At 35.2% G+C, this 19,310-nt stretch overlaps 1 protein-coding gene across 2 annotated transcripts in view; it reads left to right on the forward strand.

Moving 5' to 3' along the window:
- The window catches only part of STAG1 (STAG1 cohesin complex component), a 441,577-nt gene that overhangs the window by 119,926 nt on the left and 302,341 nt on the right, over positions 1-19,310 (forward strand). For both annotated transcript variants that reach the window (XM_089910049.1, XM_022582560.3), the window contains 2 exons: positions 7,311-7,428; positions 13,999-14,101. In XM_089910049.1, the coding sequence (XP_089766175.1) occupies positions 7,400-7,428; positions 13,999-14,101 (132 nt within the window). In that variant the 5' untranslated portion in view covers positions 7,311-7,399. The remainder of the gene's footprint in view (positions 1-7,310; positions 7,429-13,998; positions 14,102-19,310) is intronic.

The following is a 19,310-nucleotide window of genomic DNA, read 5'->3' on the forward strand; positions in this document are numbered from 1 at the left end:
CCACATGTAGATGTATTTCTGATGTATCTGTGGGGAGGAAGGTGATTTCCGCATCTTACTCTTCCGCCATCTTCCCGGAAGTCCCTAGTTGTCTTATATATTCTTTGTTGCCCAATTCCTCTATCACTGCTTTTGTTTGTGTTTGATTTTTTTCTAGTGTACCATTTTCATGTTTTAAATATTTTAAATTATTTTCTTAGTAATCATCCTGGTGATCAGAATTAATATCTTAAGGTTTATACCAATTTAGTTTCAAATGATAGTAACTTGGTTTTTATTCATATGTTCAGGCATACCTCAAATGCATTGCGGATTTGGTTCTAGACCACTGCAGTAAAGCAAACATCACAGCAAAGTGAGTCACTTGAGTTACTGTAGTCTGTTAAGTATTCATTAGCATTATGTCTTAAAAAACTATGTACATACCTTTATGTACGTACATAAAAAACACTTTATTGCTAAAAGGTGCTAACCATCATCTGACCCTTCGTTGACTTGTGGTCTTTTTGCTGGAGGAGGGTCATGCCTCAGTGTTTATGGCTGCTGAAGGCTGGAATGACTGTGACAATTTCTTAAAATAAGACAACAGTGAAGATTGCCATATTGGTGGACTCTTCCATTCATGAATGAATTTCCTGTAGCATACAGTGCTGTTTAAGATCATTTTACCCGTAATGGAACTTTTTTCAAAATTGGAGTCAGTCCTCTTAAACTCTGCCACTGCTTTATCAATTAGGTTTGCATAATATTCTAAACTGTTTGTTGTCATTTCAGCAGTCTTGTCAGTATCTTCACCAGGAGTAGATTTCATCTCAAGAAACTACTCTCTTTGCCCATACCTACGAAGCAATTCTCATTTGTAAAAGTTTTTATCATGAGAATAGTAATAATGCTGTCACATATTCAGACTGCACTTTTAATCCTAGTTCATTGCTATTTCACTACACCCACAGTTCTTTCCCCCACTGAAAACTTGAACCCCTCAAAGTCATCCATGAGGGTTGGAATCAACTTCTTGCAAACTCCTGTTTATGTTCATGTTTTGACCTCTTTCCATGAATCACAAACGTTACTAATGGCATCTAGAATGCTGAATCTTTTCCATGTTTTCAACTGACCTTGTCCAGGTTCATCAGAGGAATCACTAACTATGACAGCTACAGCCTTATGAAATGTATTTGTTAACTAATGAAAGTTGAACAGTGAAATGACTCCTGTGGGTTGCAGGATGGATGCTGTGTCAGGAGGTGTGAAAGCAACATAACTCTCACGGTGCATTGTTAGCAGAGCTCTTGGGTGATCAGGTGCATTGTCAATGAGCAGTAATATTTTGAAAGGAATCTTCTGAGCAGTAGATCTCAAGAGTAGGCTTAAAATATTCACTAAACCATGTTCTAAACAAATGTGTTGTCATCCAGGCTTTGTTTTTCCATTTCTAGAGCACAGGCAGAATAGATATAGTGTAATTCTTAAGGGCCCTAGGATTTTTGAAATAATAAATGAGCACTGGCTTCAGTTGAAAGTCAGTAGCTACCTTAGACCCTATAAAGAACGTATGCTTGTTTTTTGAAGCTTTGAAGTCAGGCACTGACTTCTCTCTACCTATGAAAGTCCTAGATGTCATCTTCTTCCAAAGTAATGCTGTTTTGTCTACATTGAAAATCTTTTGTTTAGTGTAGGCACCTTAATTACTTATTTTAGCTAGATCTTCTGCATAATTTGCTTCAGTTTCTACATCACCATTTGCTGCTTTACCTTGCACTTTTATGTTATGGAGACAGCTTCTTTCCTTAAGCCTCATGAACTAGCCTCTGCTAGTTTCATACTTTTTTTCTGCAGCTTCCTCACTTATCTTAGCCTTTGTAGCGTCTTGCTCTGGATTCGACTTGGACTTAAGGGAATGTTGTAACTGATTTGATCTTGTATCTAGATTCCTGAGACTTCCTCATATCAGCAATAAGCTGTTTTGCTTTCTTATCATTCATATGTTCACTGGAGTAGCATTCTCAATTTTCTTTAAGAACTTTTTCTTTGCAGTTACAACTTGGTGAACTGCTTGGTGCAAGAGGCCTTGCTTTTTATCTGTCTCAGGTTTTGACATGCCTTCTTCGCTAAGCTTAATCATGTCTAGTTTTTGATTGAAAGTGAGAGACATACAATTCTTCCTTTGACTTGAACACATAGCGGCCATTGTGGGTTTATTAATAGGCCTAATTTCAATATTGTTATGTATCCAGGAATAGGGAGGGCCATGGAGAGGGAGAGAGACAGAGGAATGGCCAATCAGTGGAGCAGTCATAACACACACAACATTTATCAATTATGTTTGCTGGCTTATGTGGATGTCATTCATGGCATCCTAAAACAATTATGATAGTAACATTGCTGATCACAGATTACCATAGGACACATAATAATAATATGAAAAGTTTGAGATACTGGGAAATTACCAAAATGTGACAAAGAGACATGAAATGAGCAAGTGCTATTGGAAGAATGACAGTGATAGACTAGCAGGTTGCCACAAAACCTTAAATTTGTAAAAAATGCAATATCTTTGAAGCTCATAAAGCAAAGTGCAATAAAATGAGGTGTACCTGTAATAACTTGTAAAATTTTGCTCCCATCCCCATCCCTCACTTATATTATTGTTAATAAATTACATCTTTTGATTCAAAGAAATGGAAAGATGGATTGGATTGGAAGAATTAATATTGTTAAAATGCCCATACATTTTGGACAAAGAAATCTACAGATTTAATTCAATTCATATCAAAATATCCATGACATTTTTCATAGAACTAGAACAAATAGTCCTAAAATTTATACGGAACTGCAAAAGACCCAGAATTGCCAAAGCAATCCTGAGGAAAAAGAACAAAGCATAACCCTTCCAGACTTCAGACTATACTACAAAGCTACAATATCTTATAATAACGTATAATGGAAAATAATCTGAAAAAATGGTATAACTGAATCACTTTGCTGTACGCCTGAAACAAACACAATATTGTAAATCAACTATATTTCAATTAAAAATTAAACTGTATCTTTATACATTGTGTATTCATTAACATAGGTATATAAATACTATTTTATTACTTTTAAATCATAAAGGAAACAAATACAGGAATTACAAACCAAAAATAAAATAATACTGGCTTCTATATTTACCTGTATAGTTAATTTTTCCAGTGTTCTCCTTTTTTTCTGTGGCTTCAAGTTTTGTTTATTCTTTATTTCTGCATGAAGGAGTTCCTTTAGCGTTTCTCGTAGGGCAGGGCAGGTCTAGCAACAAACTTCCTCAGTTTTTATTTTTCTAGGAATGTTTTAATTTCTCTGCCATTTTTGAGTGATAGTCTGCTGGGTATAGAATTCTTATTTGACAGTTTTTTTTCAGCATTTTAGATATGTCTTCCTACTGTCTCCTGGCTTTCATGATATTTAACGAAAAATTGGCTGTTAGTCTTACTGTGGATTCTGTGGATTACTTGTATATGATGAGGTGGATTGTTTTTGTTCTTCCTTCAAGATTCTTTCATCTCTGGCTTTTACAGTTTAACTATACAGTTGACTTTTGAATCACACAGGTTTGAACTGCACCTTTCCACTCTTACACAGGTGTTTTTCAACAAAAACTAAAATACTACACAGTCTGTGGTTAGTTGAGCACTGATGTGGAACCACAAATACGGAGGGCTGACTATAAAGTTATATGTGGATTTTTGACTGTGCAGGGAGTCAGTGCCCCTAACCCTGGTGTTGTTCAAGGGTAAACTATAGTTTTATCTGTGTGACTCTTTAAAATTTTTTTAAAAAATTTAAAGATTACCATTTACAGTATTACAAAATGTTAGCTATATTCCTCATGTTGTATGATGCATCCTTGAGCCTATCTTACACCCAATAGCTTGTACCTCCAACTCCCCCACCTCTATATTACCGACCCAAACCCCACCCCTATCCCCCCACCCCACCCCCGCCCACTGGTAACCCACTAGCTTGTTCTCTATATCTCTGTGTGTGACTCACTTCTGAGTTTTTCCTACTTGGAGTTCATTTACCTTCTTGATTGTGTAGATTTCTGTATTTAACTTTAAATTGGTAAGTTTTTTGCCATTGTGTCTTCAGATATTCTTTCTACCCCTTTCTGTTGATATACTTTTGGAAGTCTGTTTTCTCTGGAAGTCAGACTTCAATATCTGGGCTTACATGGAGATGATTTGTGTGAAATTCTTTTTTGTTGTTGTTAATGGGTCATATTTTCACATTTCTTTGTATGCCTTTTGATTTTTTTTTGTTTTTTAAAAACTGGACATTTTGAATATTACAGTTTTGTAATACTAGATTCTCCTCTCCTCCTCATGGTTTACTGTTGTTGTCTTTTCAAGGGCTGCAGTCATTTCTTCATTTACTTTTTTCTAAACTGGTTTTTCAAGGACTGTATTCCTTGTCATGTGTGGTTACTGAAAATTTGTTGTCTGGGTGTTTAGCAGTGATCTTCCAGATTTCCTTAGTTAATGGGAGTTGGAAAAATGTAATTTCTTGTTTTTTTGCAGATTATCTTATAGCTGAGGTACTTCTTCAGAGGTTAGGCAGGCTACCTACAGCTTTGCCTTAGTATTCACCTTGTGCTTGCACAGAGAGCAAAGATCAGCTAGAGTTGCAAGCCTGTGCCCCTCAGGTCTTCTCTAAGAATTCATCCAGCCCTGGGCATTCAAGTAGCAGTCTACATTTCCTAGTATGTGTGATATCCCTTTGAAGTACTTATTCTTCAAATATCTTAACTCCTCTGCCTTTTTATTTTGAGGCTTTTTAGATTGTCTGTTATTTATGTAATCCATTGTCCTGCCCCTGGCAACTACTTTTATTGTCTGTCTTTAAATCTTTTTGAAAGATGATACTCTTTCAAAAAAAAGGGAAGCCCTTCAAAACACTCTGCCACAGTTTTTGAGATCGGGTCCATGGTGTTCCCTTTGGCACCAGCAAGCCATACTAGTAACTCTGCCTGCTGTCCCTGTGGGCACCATAGAGTTGGGGGAGGGGAGATGGCATACAGGTAAGCAAAAATACTATTGTGCTCTCTTATCAAATAAAATAGACTGTTAGGCACTTCTCTCTTTGTTATACGTTTTTATTAGATTACAGATGTCCATAAAAGATGTCTTGTCATTTTTTTTTTTTTGGCAAGCTAAGAGTTGCTTCATTGGAGGACCTAATTCTTGAGGTTTCTTACTCCTCTATTTTCCATGACATCATTTCTTTTTTTCATTTTTGAAAGATTGATAATTCAGTGTTCATGGTTTTTTCCTCTCCACTCATCAGTTTTATTCCATTGTCTTTCACCTTACATAGTTTCTACCAAAAAGTCTGATAAAATTTTTTGTTTTTCTGTGTGTGAGGAATTATGTTTTTTTAGCTTCCTTTTGAATTTTCTTTCATTTTTAGCAATATTATATTTTAGATATTATTCTTGGGAATTCTCTGGTCTTCCATCTGTGTTTTAATGTCTTAAATTATTTTTGGAAAGTTCTCCTGTGCTATCTCTTCAAATATTTATTTTGCTTTGATCTTTCTCTCTCCTTCTGGAATTCTAGTTATAACTATGTTATTCTATTAGGTATTGTGCCATGGCCTGTCTTGGATGCTCTCTTTTGTCCCACTTCCTCTGCTACTTTTTTTTTTTTAATAAACTTTATTTTTTAGAGAAGTTTTATGTTCACAGTAGAATTGAACAGAAGGTAGAGAGATTCCCCCTATAACCCCTGTTCCCACATACATATAGCCTCTCCCACTATTAAATCCCACATTACAGTGGTATGTCTGTTACAATCAATGAACCTATGTTGACATTATCACCCAGTGTCTGTAATTTACATTAGGGTTCACTCTTTGTGTTATATATTCCATGGCTTTTGATAAATGTACAGTTAGATGTACCCACCATTCTTGTATCATACAGAGTATCTTCTCTGCCCTAAAAATCTTCTGTGCCCACTTAGTCATCTCTCCTACCCCATAACTTCTGGCAGTCACTGATATTTTTACTGTTTCCATAGTTTTGCCTTTTCCAGAATGCCATATTTTTCAAATCATATAGTATGTAGTGGTTTCAGATTGGCTTCTTTCAGTTAGTAATATGCATTTGAGCTTTCTCTGTGTCTTTTCCTGGCTTGATAGCTCATTGCTTTTAAGTGTTAAATAGTATTCCATTGTCTGCATGTACCACAGTTTATCCATTCACCTTTTAAAGGACACCTTTCTTTCCTGTTTTGGCAATTTTGAATAAAACCGCTGTAAACATCTTTGTGCAGGCTTTTATGTAGACATAAATTTTCAGTTCATTTGGGTAAATACTAAGGAGTGTGCTTGTTGATAGTACTGGTTGATTGTAGTCTGTGTATTCTGGCGTATTCATTTTATTCTAAAGTAATTTTCAAAAGACCTGAATAGACATTTTTCTGAAGAAGGTATATAAATGACCAAAAGCTACATGAAAAGGTATTCAACATCACTAGTCTTCAGGGAAATGAAAATCAGAGCCATGATGCATCACTTCACACCTCTGTTAGGATGGCTTTTATCAAAAAGTTAAGAGATATATTCTGGTTGAGGATGTGGGCAGAATGGAACCCCTTCACTGTTCGTGCAAATGTAAACTGGTAAAGCCTCTGGAAAACAGTATGGAGGTTCCTCAGATAATTAAAAACTACCATATTACACAGCAATCCCACTTCTGGGTATATATCCAAAAGAAATGAAATCATTATCCCAAAGAGATAGATGTACTCCCATGTTCATAGCACCATTATTCACCATAACCAAAATATGGAAACAACCTTATGTGTCCATGGATGTATGAGTAAAGAAAACTTGTTGTGTGTATGTGTGTGGAATCACTTATATGTGGAATCTTGAAGTGGGGGTGGGGAATTTGTAGAAAAGTGGTTGCCAGGGGCCAAGTGGTAGGGGAAATAGGGAGAGGCTGGTTAAAGGGTACAAACTTTGTTATAAATGAATATTGTCTGAGGATCTAATGTATAATATAGTGACTATAGTTGATAACACTGTTTTGTATAATTGAAAGTTGCTAAGAGAGTAGAACTTACTGAATGTTGGGACTAAAAAAAAGGAAAAGTAAATATGTGAGGTGGTGGATTTGTTAATTAACTCAATGGGGGAAGCCCTTCATAATGTAACCATATATCAAATCATCCTGCTGTAAGTAACAGTTTTATTTGTCAACTGTACCTCAGTAAAGCTGGAAAAAATAATTTCTTTCTTCCTTTCTTTCTTTCTTTTTATTTTAGTTAACAGGATTACCTTTGAGGTTATTTTGAAAGTTTTGAGTTGTACAGCACTTGATTCTTTGCTCCATTGTGGAAAGATCTTTACAGCAATGATTACTTCAGAGTTACCAGTGTTACAGTAAGTATTATAGCTTTCTTTTTATTTTTTTAAAATGCATGTAACAGTTTTCTGTATCAAAATGCTCTCATTAATAAGACATCAAATATGTTCTCTGATAGTTGGGTAATATGTTTGAAGTAAAAGAACTATCAGAGGGTGTAATTACTATATCCATCTATAGCCCTTGCATCATAATGTCAGCATGTTCTGTGTTACTGAACAAAAAACATGTTACACTGTCTTATATTAGGAGTCAGCAAACTATGAACACGGGCCAATCTGGCATGCTGACTGTTTTTGTAAATAAAGTGTTATTGGAATAGAGTCACACTGATTCCTTTGCAGACTGTTTATGACTATAAGTTGTAATAGAGAATGAATTAATCTGCAGAGCATAAATATTTTGTTTGACTATTTACAGAGAAAGTTTGTAGACCTCTATCCTGTATCACACTGTGTGTCTAACCCTCTCACCCCCATGCCAGAACTTCTTTTCCCTGAGATTGAGATTGTGATTGGTGAGTCCTTGGCATTTCTGGTGGCATCTCATTATTAGATTTTGTTAGGGTTGTAGGACAGATCTAGAATTTGATCTTATGAATTCTCTGGGAGATGTGATCAGGGTAATGGCAGATACTTTTCTTTTTATAGGTGTCATTAAGCTACAAATTAGGAATCTGCATACTGTGATCCTTTATGATAACAGTGCTTTAGATATAATGAAAGTGACCAACAGTATATGTAATTATTTATATGTTTTTATAGTCCCAGATCATTTATATGTGTCTTCTCCAAGAGACTGTAGTCACCTTCCAGTGGTCTCCTGGCCTACTGTTTTTCCTCTGGAGCTCTAAGACAAAAAGCTATCCAAATTACTTTACGTGCTAAAAACCCATCAATACCTACCCTCCTTTGTTTGTCCAAATATAGGAGATACAAGCCCTTTCTATTTACTTAACTTCAAGCCTCTTTATTAGCCTTAACTTGAACATAATACCAAGTTTGGAGGTCTCCATATAGTATTTGTTCTTTGTATTTTTGTCTTTCTTAATTCTGCCTGCAATACCTATGTGTATCTTTCCTTACCTGGCCATCTTGGTAGTCCTGTGGGTCTTGGCTAAAGTATGCCTCCAGCAAAGCTCCTCTGACTCCTCAAAGTTGGGTAGGTTCCCTCCTATGCTCCTGTCATACTCTACCCTTTTTTTAATAGCATCATACTTAACATAATGTTTTATAACGCTTTCTTATTGTTTTTGTCTGAACTTTGTGCCTTTGTGCTTTATTATTTTTTTTCTTTATTTTATTTTTTTTTTGCGGTACGTGGGCCTCTCACTGTTGTGGCCTCTCCCGTTGCGGAGCACAGGCTCCGGACGCGCAGGCTCAGCAGCCATGGCTCACGGGCCCAGCTGCTCCGCGGCATGTGGGATCTTCCCGGACCGGGGCACAAACCCCTGTCCCCTGCATCGGCAGGCGGACTGTCAACCACTGCGCCACCAGGGAAGCCCTGTGCTTTATTTTTGTATGGCCAGCTCCTAGCACACTGCTGGGTATTAGGCACACCCTTTGTAAAATATCTCTTTGATTAAATATAAAACATAGGTTGTATTTAAATAGATTATATTTAACAAGCGATTGCATGGGCATGATAGTATTTAACATGTTTTGTGGATAACTGTATTTTTCATAAAAATGTAAACTTTTAATACGATAATGGATAGTAGTGATCTGCGAGATGGGTAAATGAAATTTGCTTTTAATCTGTCAGCTGGAGATGTACTCTTGGTCAAGTTGAGATCTAAGAAGCATTTATTGAGTACATAAAACAATTTTCTGAGGATATTATCTTCATCAATCCATCTAACTATACCATGTCTACATTGTAGAGGAAAGGAAACATGATATGTCTCTTAGTATTGGTAAACTTCAGTTTCTGTCATTTGTTAAGTGAACATAACATATTGGAAATTAATTTCTAAAGTCTCTTCAGAAACAGACAAATCTTTCAATCCCGTGATTGTTATTGTTCTGTTCAGTAGTGATTTTTCTAATTGAGACACTAGAAAGGTCACTCTAGTGAATGACCTTATTATTTCTTGGCTTGCTTAGTCATTATAATGACAAATGAATTTGTTATCTTAGCGTGTTTACTGTTGGGTTGGCCAAAAAGTTCGTTCACGTTTTTCCATTACATTGTTGGAAAAACCCGAATGAACTTTTTGGCCAGCCCAGTATTAAGCATCATCAAATATTGTCAATTACCACATATTATATATTCCACCAAATGTTGTAGTACAAGGAACTGTGTTAAGCTCTGGGGAGAAAGAGCAAGTGGAAAAGACTCAGTCCTTGTTGCCATGAAGCTTATATAGATAGATATTAATCAAATAATCACAAATGTATGGATTTAAACTGCCCTTGGTGCTATGAAGGTAAGATAGAGGATTTTATTAGAACTTTAACACATGCATTGATTTAGTCTACTTTTCTAAGGAAGAGACATGATTCTTAAACCTGAAGTGGAGGGAATTTGGGGGAAGAAGAAAGGATCAGGGTGTTAATTCCAGACTTAAGGAATGGCGTGTGCAAAGACCCTGAGGTAGGAGGAATCGGTATGTTTGAGGGACTGAAATAAAGCTGTTATTTTTCTTTTTTCAGGATTGAGGATGGAGAGTGGTGTGAAATAAGGATTGCAAGTAGGGTAGGGCTGTATCATACAGGGACCTGGTAGGCCTTATATTAAGAATTTTGAGGTTTTTATCCCCTAGAAGCAGAAGGAAACCACTGTAGGGTTTTAAGCATGGGATATACATAATAAGATATATACTATGAAAATCACTGTTAGTACAGTATAGTGATTAGATTGGAAGTGGCAACAGAAGAAGCAAGGAGTCCTATTAGGTGAAAGGTGTTGCAGTGTCCAGGCCAGGGATGATAACAACTTGAACTAAAATGATTACAGAGGAAATGGAGAGAGGAAGAAAGACAGAATTTAGAGAGTTTTAGGGAGCAAAAAAAATCATTTATAAGGTTCGATCTGATTCTTCCATTCTCTTCTTTTATGTCCGATAGTCTTATAAATGTGCTTTTTGTAGAGCAGTTGGTTGACGTTTGAATTTGCATACTCCTTGATCCAGCATTCTCTGTCTAATCTAGAGAGATATTTGTTGATGTGTAATAAGAATTAATGTGCAAGGACGGTTGTTACATCTCTGTTTGTAATAGCTTAAAAGTAGAGACAATCTAAGTGCTCATAGATAGGGAACGTATTATGGAGTACCATTCAGGAATCCTATGTATTTGTATGGAAAATTCCTATTAATTTAAATTTTAAAAATTAAAATATATTGTTTTGTATTTATGTATATATGTACCAGAACATATTTATGACAGAGTATTGATGAAACTGTAAATAATCTTGTTCTGCAGATTGAGGTTCAGAGTTAGGGTATGGTGAAGTGAAACTCTTCCTTGCATTCTTATATCTTCTCTTGCTTGAAATTAAAAAACAAAAATTTATGTATCAGATTCTAATAAATAAATGTACATATATATACTAATTGGAGTATGTTAGTTATCTGTTGGTAATAGCTGTCACCTTCTAAGCTGGCTGAAGTTTGCGGAATTAGAAGACGATTGTACTTTTTTCTTTTGTCAGTAAACTATATTGCTCAAGGTTAAATTAATTTCACTGATGGGTCACATATTATATGATGGAACCAACCTGCTTTTGTAGTTGCCTGGAGATTTCAATAAGCATCAAAAGCACTAGTGTATTCTGTCCACGTAAGAGAAATACAAAACATATTATTTGCATTCTAGTATCCTGCTGTGGAGATAGAGGATTCACGTTTACCTTGAGATCTAAGTGGACCCTGCCACTTGCTAGTTGTGTAAATATGGACAAGATGATCAGGTTTCCAGATCTTTTGTTTCCTCATCTGTAAAATTGGGACAGCAGTATGTTTTCTTACAAGGTTTTGTGCATATTTATTCTAGATAATGTATATAAAGCAGCACACAGTATATGCTAAACAGTCTATTTGGACTGTAGTGAGGAGAAAAAGCAGAGTGATTTATTGTTCTTTAGTAGAAATGAATAAGATCAACTAGATCAGTGATTGAAAAACTTACTGATAGTGGCTCAGAAGCCTGTTTTTTTTTTTGGCGGTACGCAGGCCTCTCACTGTTGTGGCCTTTCCCGTTGAGGAGCACAGGCTCTGGACGCGGAGGCTCAGCGGCCATGGCTCACGGGCCCAGCTGTGGGCTCTTCCTGGACAGGGGCACGAACCCATGTCCCCTGCATCGGCAGGCGGACTCTCAACCACTGCGCCACCAGGGAAGCCCTCAGAAGCCTGTTTTTATAAATATTATTGGACCACAGCAACATCCATTCATTTACATATTATCTATGGCTGCATTCATGCTATGGTCCCAGAGTTGAGTAGTAGATACAGAGACATTAAGACCCCTAAGCCTAAAATATTTATTATATAGCCCTTTAAGAAAATGTTTGCTGACCCTTGGACTAGATCAATATTACTTATAGTTTTAAATACCAGATTACCTTTGAAGATTTGCAAGCAGAGAAGGAACATGATATGAGAATATTAGTGACAGTAGTGTGCAGAGTGGCTTGGACAAGGGGAATAGTAGAAGCAGGGAGATAAGTTGTGATTAATTCAGGAAGTTGTGATTATGGTAATAATCATGAAAAGAATGAGAGACAGAGTTAGTATACAGAGGACAACTCAGGAGGACTTTAACTGACGGCACAAGAGGAAGACTGATGTGATTATAGGAATTTGAGTAAGACAATAACAAATTTATATAACAAAGCACACTTGGGCATTAACTTACTAAATCAGTTAACCAGTGGTATTGCCATGAGCAGAGAGCTAGAAATAGTCAGAATTGAACTTAATTTTATATGTGTTATTTGGTGAATTTGAGGTGGCATGCAAAGAAGCATGTTACACATGCATTTGAAAATCTTGAATTACAGATAGTTAGGTCTGTGATAATATACTGAAGTCATTTGCATAAAAGTTACACATCGAGTGGATGAGCTCTCCAAGAGAGGGTAGTTTAAAGGGAGAAGAGCAAACAGTAATGAAATGAGCTTTGAGGAATCAACACAAGGAGGGAATGGAACTAAGAGCCTTCAGTGGCGCAGTTTCAGTAAGTTGTGAGTTGAGCTTACCCTTCCTTCTATTTGCTTTGTACCCTTCCTGCTATTTGCAGTTTTATGCAGATCCTTTATACAGTTAGTAATGTAGAACTCAGTGAGGATGTTTTTGTTAATACTATCTATACCTTTTTAGTGCCATGCTGGGGCCAGCCTGTACTGGCCTGGAGAGCTGAATATTAAATTTACAGGAATTTTGTGACCTCTTTCAGTATAACATAGCCATTATAAAAAGTTAAATTATGCAAACTTAAAATTAATTAAATCATGTTAAAAACAAAAGTAATAAATACTCAAAACTCATCATTTCCTAATTATTTTACATCCTACTATTTTCTGTGTTCTTGAGGTTTTTATTTACACCTATTATTGTATGTATGGTGGAAATACTTTTTAGTAGTGTACTGCTACTGTTAATTACTTCTCAACTCTATTTGGTGATGTCACTTTGGTAGTTTGAATTTGGCTGCGGGGGGAGCATTCACATTATGAAAATCAGCAAACGCTACACATCAGGGCTCAGTTTATTGTTTTGTTGTTTGTGGACTCAATAAAGTGATGGAGAAATTGTTAATAACAGATTAAACTTAAAGGTGTATCAAGTCTATAGTCATTACATTATGATACCACAAAAAATTGAGGACATATCCTTCTAGTGTTCGAGAACTATTATGTATTCCGTTCAGTAAAAAAGTTGCTCCCAACATTGACCAATTAGTGAAGTTCCCACAAATGTCTTTGTCATTTCATTTGCATTCTATTCATTAAAGTGAACAAAGATATCAACTGTCTTTCATGTCAAAACCCTATTTGTTCATCAGTTGCAACCATAGGTTAGCTAGGGATACAAGAGTTTGGCAAAATTATCAAAATCATTTTATATGAATCAGCTGGATAGAATTTACAATAAAGAATATTGTGCATTTTATTATTCTTTGTAAGTTGCATGCTATGCATCCTTTATATTGTTAACATTTCTAATAATTTATGCATATATTTTTTGAAGAGCCAGTTGTTAAACATTGACCAGCACACTTTTATTATTTTATAAAATGAATAAAATTTCTCCCAAGCTTTTGTCTTTTTTATATTGAAGAATTAGTCTTTTGCAATTGTTATTTTGCATTTATGTGTTGTATAGCAGCTGCCATTTCCACAGTCATTTCCTTGTCTGTATTTCTCTATTTGGGGAATCATTTTATTCAGTGTTATGTGGTATTAGCAGGGAGGGTAACATTTTCAATTTGCTAAAGATTTTTTCTGAAAGTGGAAGTATAAACCACTTCTAATCAGCCGTATGTGTACATATAGCAGGAGGTAAGGAAACCAGTGGAACAGAGCTGCATTGTATTATAAATAGGTATATATTATTAATTTGTTCACTAAAATATCATATTTTCTAGGGATTCAACTAATGAAACTACTGCCCATTCTGATGCTGGCAGCGAACTTGAAGAAACAGAGGTCAAAGGAAAAAGAAAAAGGGGTCGACCTGGCCGGCCTCCAGTATGTATATACTTGTCTTCTTTGTTCCTTTAACGGTTACCAAGTAAAGGGGCTTGATATGAGTTATTTGTTAATTCTAGTATTGTTAACACTTTTTCAAATCTCACTGACACATCAGAAATTCTTGGAAACTTTGCTTCATAAGTTGGCTTAGTAGTGGTTAGAAAAAGGAAATTAATTATAGTATCTTTTTTGCTTTCCATGCTTCTCTTGTAAATAAATGGTGGTCCATGTGAAGGCATTGAGATGATCAACATGGAATGAGGTGTAGTTAGTTATGATTTCTTTGCCTTTTATTTTTAGATGCAACTCAGATTTCCTGTGAGCTCCTAAGTATGCATTTTGGTAGTATTTGGGTCCAGTGTCAGAATATATTCTCATTTATACATGATTGAGAAATTTAGAAAAGCTCTAGGTATCCTTACTTTGAGGTATATCTTTATGTAATCTGAATACACAAGTCGTCATTTAATTGAAGGTGGTATAAACTGTCAGAGACAGTAGTATCAATGTGTCATTGGGTTAAGGCTTGTACTATTTTACACTCACCTTTATGATGGGATTTGCTATTCATAGTTTTAAAATTTTATTTTATAAAATTTATTATGAAAAATTTTAGCCTCCTTCTCTAGGAGGCATGATAGTATAATAAACCCTCCATATAACTCTTACCTAGCAGTTACCAAGTCATGGCCAGTCTTTCTTTCCCATGTTATTTTGAAGGTCATTCTAGACATAATTCCATCTTTAAATATTTCAGAATATATCTCTAAAAGATAAGGGCTTGCTTTCTCTCTTTTTTAAACATCACCCCAATATCATTATCATAATGCAAGATAACAGTATTTTAGTAACATCACTGATTAACACATTTAAGGTTTATAATCATTTCATAAATATTATCTTTTAAAAAATACAGTTTGTAGTTTGAATCATGATCTACTTATTGCAATTGATGGTTATGTTATTTAACCAGTTCTTATATATGTATGTCCTTTGTTGTGACTTAAAATTTTTTTTTATGTTATTGCTGTTCTATCAGTATTTATCTGTTTGCCACAGTCTTTAATTAGCTTCGGTGAAACTCCGTAACTTTTACTCTCCCAGGACAATCTAACAACAACAACAAAACAGATAGAAGGATGACTTCTACAGTTTTCTCTACACTTGCTTTTATCCTCCACCTTTATTTAAAGGGAGAAAAATAGTGGAGGAAAAGACATATATTATAGTCACTCTTTATAATCCTTCTTAATTTTTAGAAGTATTTGGTGGTACAGTGTTCCTTAAAAAACATTTTGGGAAAAGTGAAAAAGTCTTGTACTTAGAAGCTGGAGACTATTTTAGTTCCCCTTGCTAGTATATGATTTTTCTAAGACTATAGGTGAGTTGCATTGCTTTCTCTAGGATTCATAGTTTATAGGTACCAAATTGGAAATAAGACTAAAGTTGCTTGAAGGTTGTAGAATAAACTGCCTACATGATTGCTTACTTGAATTTGTTCCCCTCCAATTAAAATTCTTTACTTGAAGATTCAGATTAAGTGCTGTCTTCTTGAAGAAAACCTTTTTTTTTCCCTTAAAGAGAATTTATCACCCCTTCAGCAGGCTATTGTATTATTTTTTATAAGCTGTTTAATTTTGACTTGTCTACAGCTGTATCTTTGTAATATTTTGCTTTCCTGATGAAAAGGAGTCTGTGTATCCAAACGCTTAGCTCTTTTCTGGTTAGAAATTAGATTTTATTTTTAGTGAAATTGCTACTACATAATCTAGCAGGTAAATAGTACATGTTCATCCCATGTTTATACAATTGAAAAAATGTCAGCCTGCATAGGATAGTAGCATTCTAGAGACTTGTATTAGACTTTAGTCTGTATTTTCACACTCATTAGTTCACATGGCTAGCTATACTTCCACCTGACTCAGACCTATTTCTTGATCTTGGAAACAACAGAACTTCCTGAGTTTCTGCTCTGGGGTTTGTACTGAGCTGAAGCTTTTTATGTCATTTAATCTTCACACCAATACTAGGAAATAGGTCTTATATGCAGTTTACAAAGTAGAAAACAAAAATAGAAAGTGGTATTTTGCATAAGGTCACAACACTGCATAAGTAGCAAAGCTAGGATTTCAATTCATAACCTACCTCCCAAACTCTTTTCCTCAAGAATGCCAAAATGCCAAGCTGTTAATTAAAATTGAGAGGTATAGGGCTTCCCTGGTGGCGCAGTGGTTGAGAGTCTGCCTGCCGATGCAGGAGACACGGGTTCGTGCCCCGGTCTGGGAAGATCCCACATTCCGCGGAGCGGCTAGGCCCGTGAGCCATGGCCACTGAGCCTGCGCGTCCGGAGCCTGTGCTCCGCAGCGGGAGAGGCCACAACAGTGAGAGGCCTGCGTACCGCTAAAAAAAAAAAAAAAAAAAAAAAAAATTGAGAGGTATAATTGTCAGAATGATCATATTTGAGTTATTCCACAGTACCTGTTCTGAAGATTGCTTGGACATTTTCTGTTGACTGGCTCCATTTTGAACAATTCTAAGTTTTGACTGATACACTCTTTGTTTAGCTATTTTAATACTGTTCATACTTGTTAAGAGGACTTCATGGATCTCTGGTTTTATTAATTTACTCAGTCAAATGAAAACAAATAATATAAGGACCTCTGTTTTGGACAGTATTATTTTCTTTATTTCTAAATTCTTAGCAGACATCTCATGTTTGGTATTTCTTTTCAGTATACTGTTACTTCAGAGAGGTTTGTTTCTTATTAAACCACTCTTATTTTGCAGATGTCCTAATTCATATTTGTTATTATTGTGGCTCTCTATCCAAATGATTATTGATCTCTAAACAAACACTATATAGTATCATGTTTATTCTACCCCTGTGATTGTATTAGCAAATAATGGACATTATTTCTCTGTCTACACAGTACTCCCTTGGTGATGTCCAATCTCATGACTTTAAACACCATCTCTAAGCTTATGTCACCCAGATTTTGTCTCTAGCTTGGACTTTACCCCTGGACTCCAGACTCATATTCAGTGCCCATTGAGAATCTTCATTTAGATATTTAATGGGCCCAGGATGTTAAAAATACCCAAACTTTCAAGCTTCCTATCCCCTGCTCACCCCTTTTCCATAATGGCAGCTTCGTGCTTCTGGCTGCTCAGCTATAAATCTTGTAGTCATCTTTGAGTCTTTCTTTCTCAGCCTATATCTAGACTATCAACACATCCTGTCTAATTGATTTGTAAATTGCATCAGTCATTTTTTACTACAACACTGGATTCAGCCACCATCATGTGCCTTTGCTGAAACTTATGAGGTGTGCTCCTTGTCTCAGGCCCTGTGTCATCTTCTCACTGGGGCCTCCCTATGGATGGTATCTAGAATTGCGTATCTTCCCTCCTACCCAAAGGGACTTACTGTCCCCTTCCTCCGTGTGTGTGTGTGTGTGTGTGTGTGTGTGTGTGTGTGTGTTTTCCCCTTTCTCTATAGTACTTATTGCCATCTAACATAGTATACCCTTTACTTATTTGCTTTTTGTCTGTCTCCTCCTACTAGAAGGTAAGCTGCATGAAGGCAGGGATTTTTATCTGGTTTGTTTACTGCTGTATAGTAGTGTTTGACTTTCAGTAAGCGTTTATTGAATGAATGAATGGTGTTTAATTTTGTTAAATCATCACTCTTTTTACCCTCAAGTGTTTAAAATTCTTTTTATTTTGAAATAATTTCATACACAGAAGAATTCCAAGAATTCTGCAAAGAATTCCTATGCAGATTCTTCGTGCAGATTGTCCAAATGTTAGCATGTTACTACATTTGCTTTATCATATTTTTTTCTGTCTATGTATACACAGACACATAAATGTAAATATATATTTATATATAAAAATTTATATTTGATACCAATTATTAATTTTGAAAGTTGCAGACATGAAGCCACTTTACTCTTAATGCTTTAGTATGCATTTTCATAAAATCAAAGATATTCTACACAACAGCAGTACATGTTTGAAAATCAGAAAAATAATATTGATATAATACTGACCTTATGTACATATACTTCATTCAGATTTTGCCTGATGTCCTAATAATGCCCTAAGCAAAAGAAAAAATATTTTTTTTCCTTGGTTTAGAATCCAGTCCAGGATTTCATGTTGCATTTAGTTGCCATGCAAATCAGCACATCTGTAAGCTAACCCATCTTTAGTCTCTCGTTTAATGTTTTATTAAGGGTTTTGTTCTCTTTATTCTATTTGAGTGAGAACCAGCACTTATATTCTTAACATTATTTAACTTTCATATTTACGTAGGCTGAGTAGGAAGGGTAAATAAAAAGAGATACAATTTTTACTTTTATGTCTGTGTATTCATACACATAGAAGATGGAGCATAGCATACACAACAAAATATTAACAATGAGTATCAGAAGGAGAGGTTAACAGGTGAATTTATAAAAATTGGATATTCTAAATTACTTGGTACTTTTGTTTATAATCATGAATTTCATGATATCATTTATATATTTTACATAATTTTAATGGCTACATAGTATTCTGTGTGAAATTATTTATTTAAATAGTCCCCATTGTTGAACATTTATGTTAAAAATTCTTCACTGATTTAAACCATGCTGACATAAACTTATATCTCAAAAATAAATTTTGCTCTAGAGCCATAGATACTTTTTAAAATCCTAAATTCTTAAAAGCAGAATTGATTACTCAAAAGATATGCCATATGTTTTGAAAGTTTTTGATGTGTATTATTGGGTTGCCTTTTACGCAGCAAAATATATGGCATTACCTGTTTTATAGTAAGTTGAATTGAGTACACTGATTGTTAAATATTTTCTAATTTTTAAGTACTGTAACATTTCATAGTATGTTCTGAAATATTGGTCATTTGTGTTTCGGAATTGTCTGTTGGTCATTTTCCATACCACTTTTTCTATTTTTATTTTTCTAAGAAATAGAAATCTCTTCTTAAAACAATTTTTGTGGCTTAAACCTACATACTTTTATGATCCCTTTTGGAAATGTATTTATCAGTTGGACTTGTATCTCCTCTTCTCTGTCAAATTAGCTTGTTGTTTTATTTTGAAAATGTTTCATTTAACTAGAGTTTAGTTTTGACTTCCTTAATTTTGCTAAAAGATACCATAATTTTTCCAGGAATCTAGAATTAAAATGTGAGTCACTA

Source organism: Delphinapterus leucas, chromosome 4, assembly GCF_059928025.1.
Source record: "Delphinapterus leucas isolate spDelLeu-1000000601 "Yukka" chromosome 4, BTC_Dleu_Yukka2, whole genome shotgun sequence".
NCBI classification, from domain to species: Eukaryota; Metazoa; Chordata; class Mammalia; order Artiodactyla; family Monodontidae; genus Delphinapterus; species Delphinapterus leucas.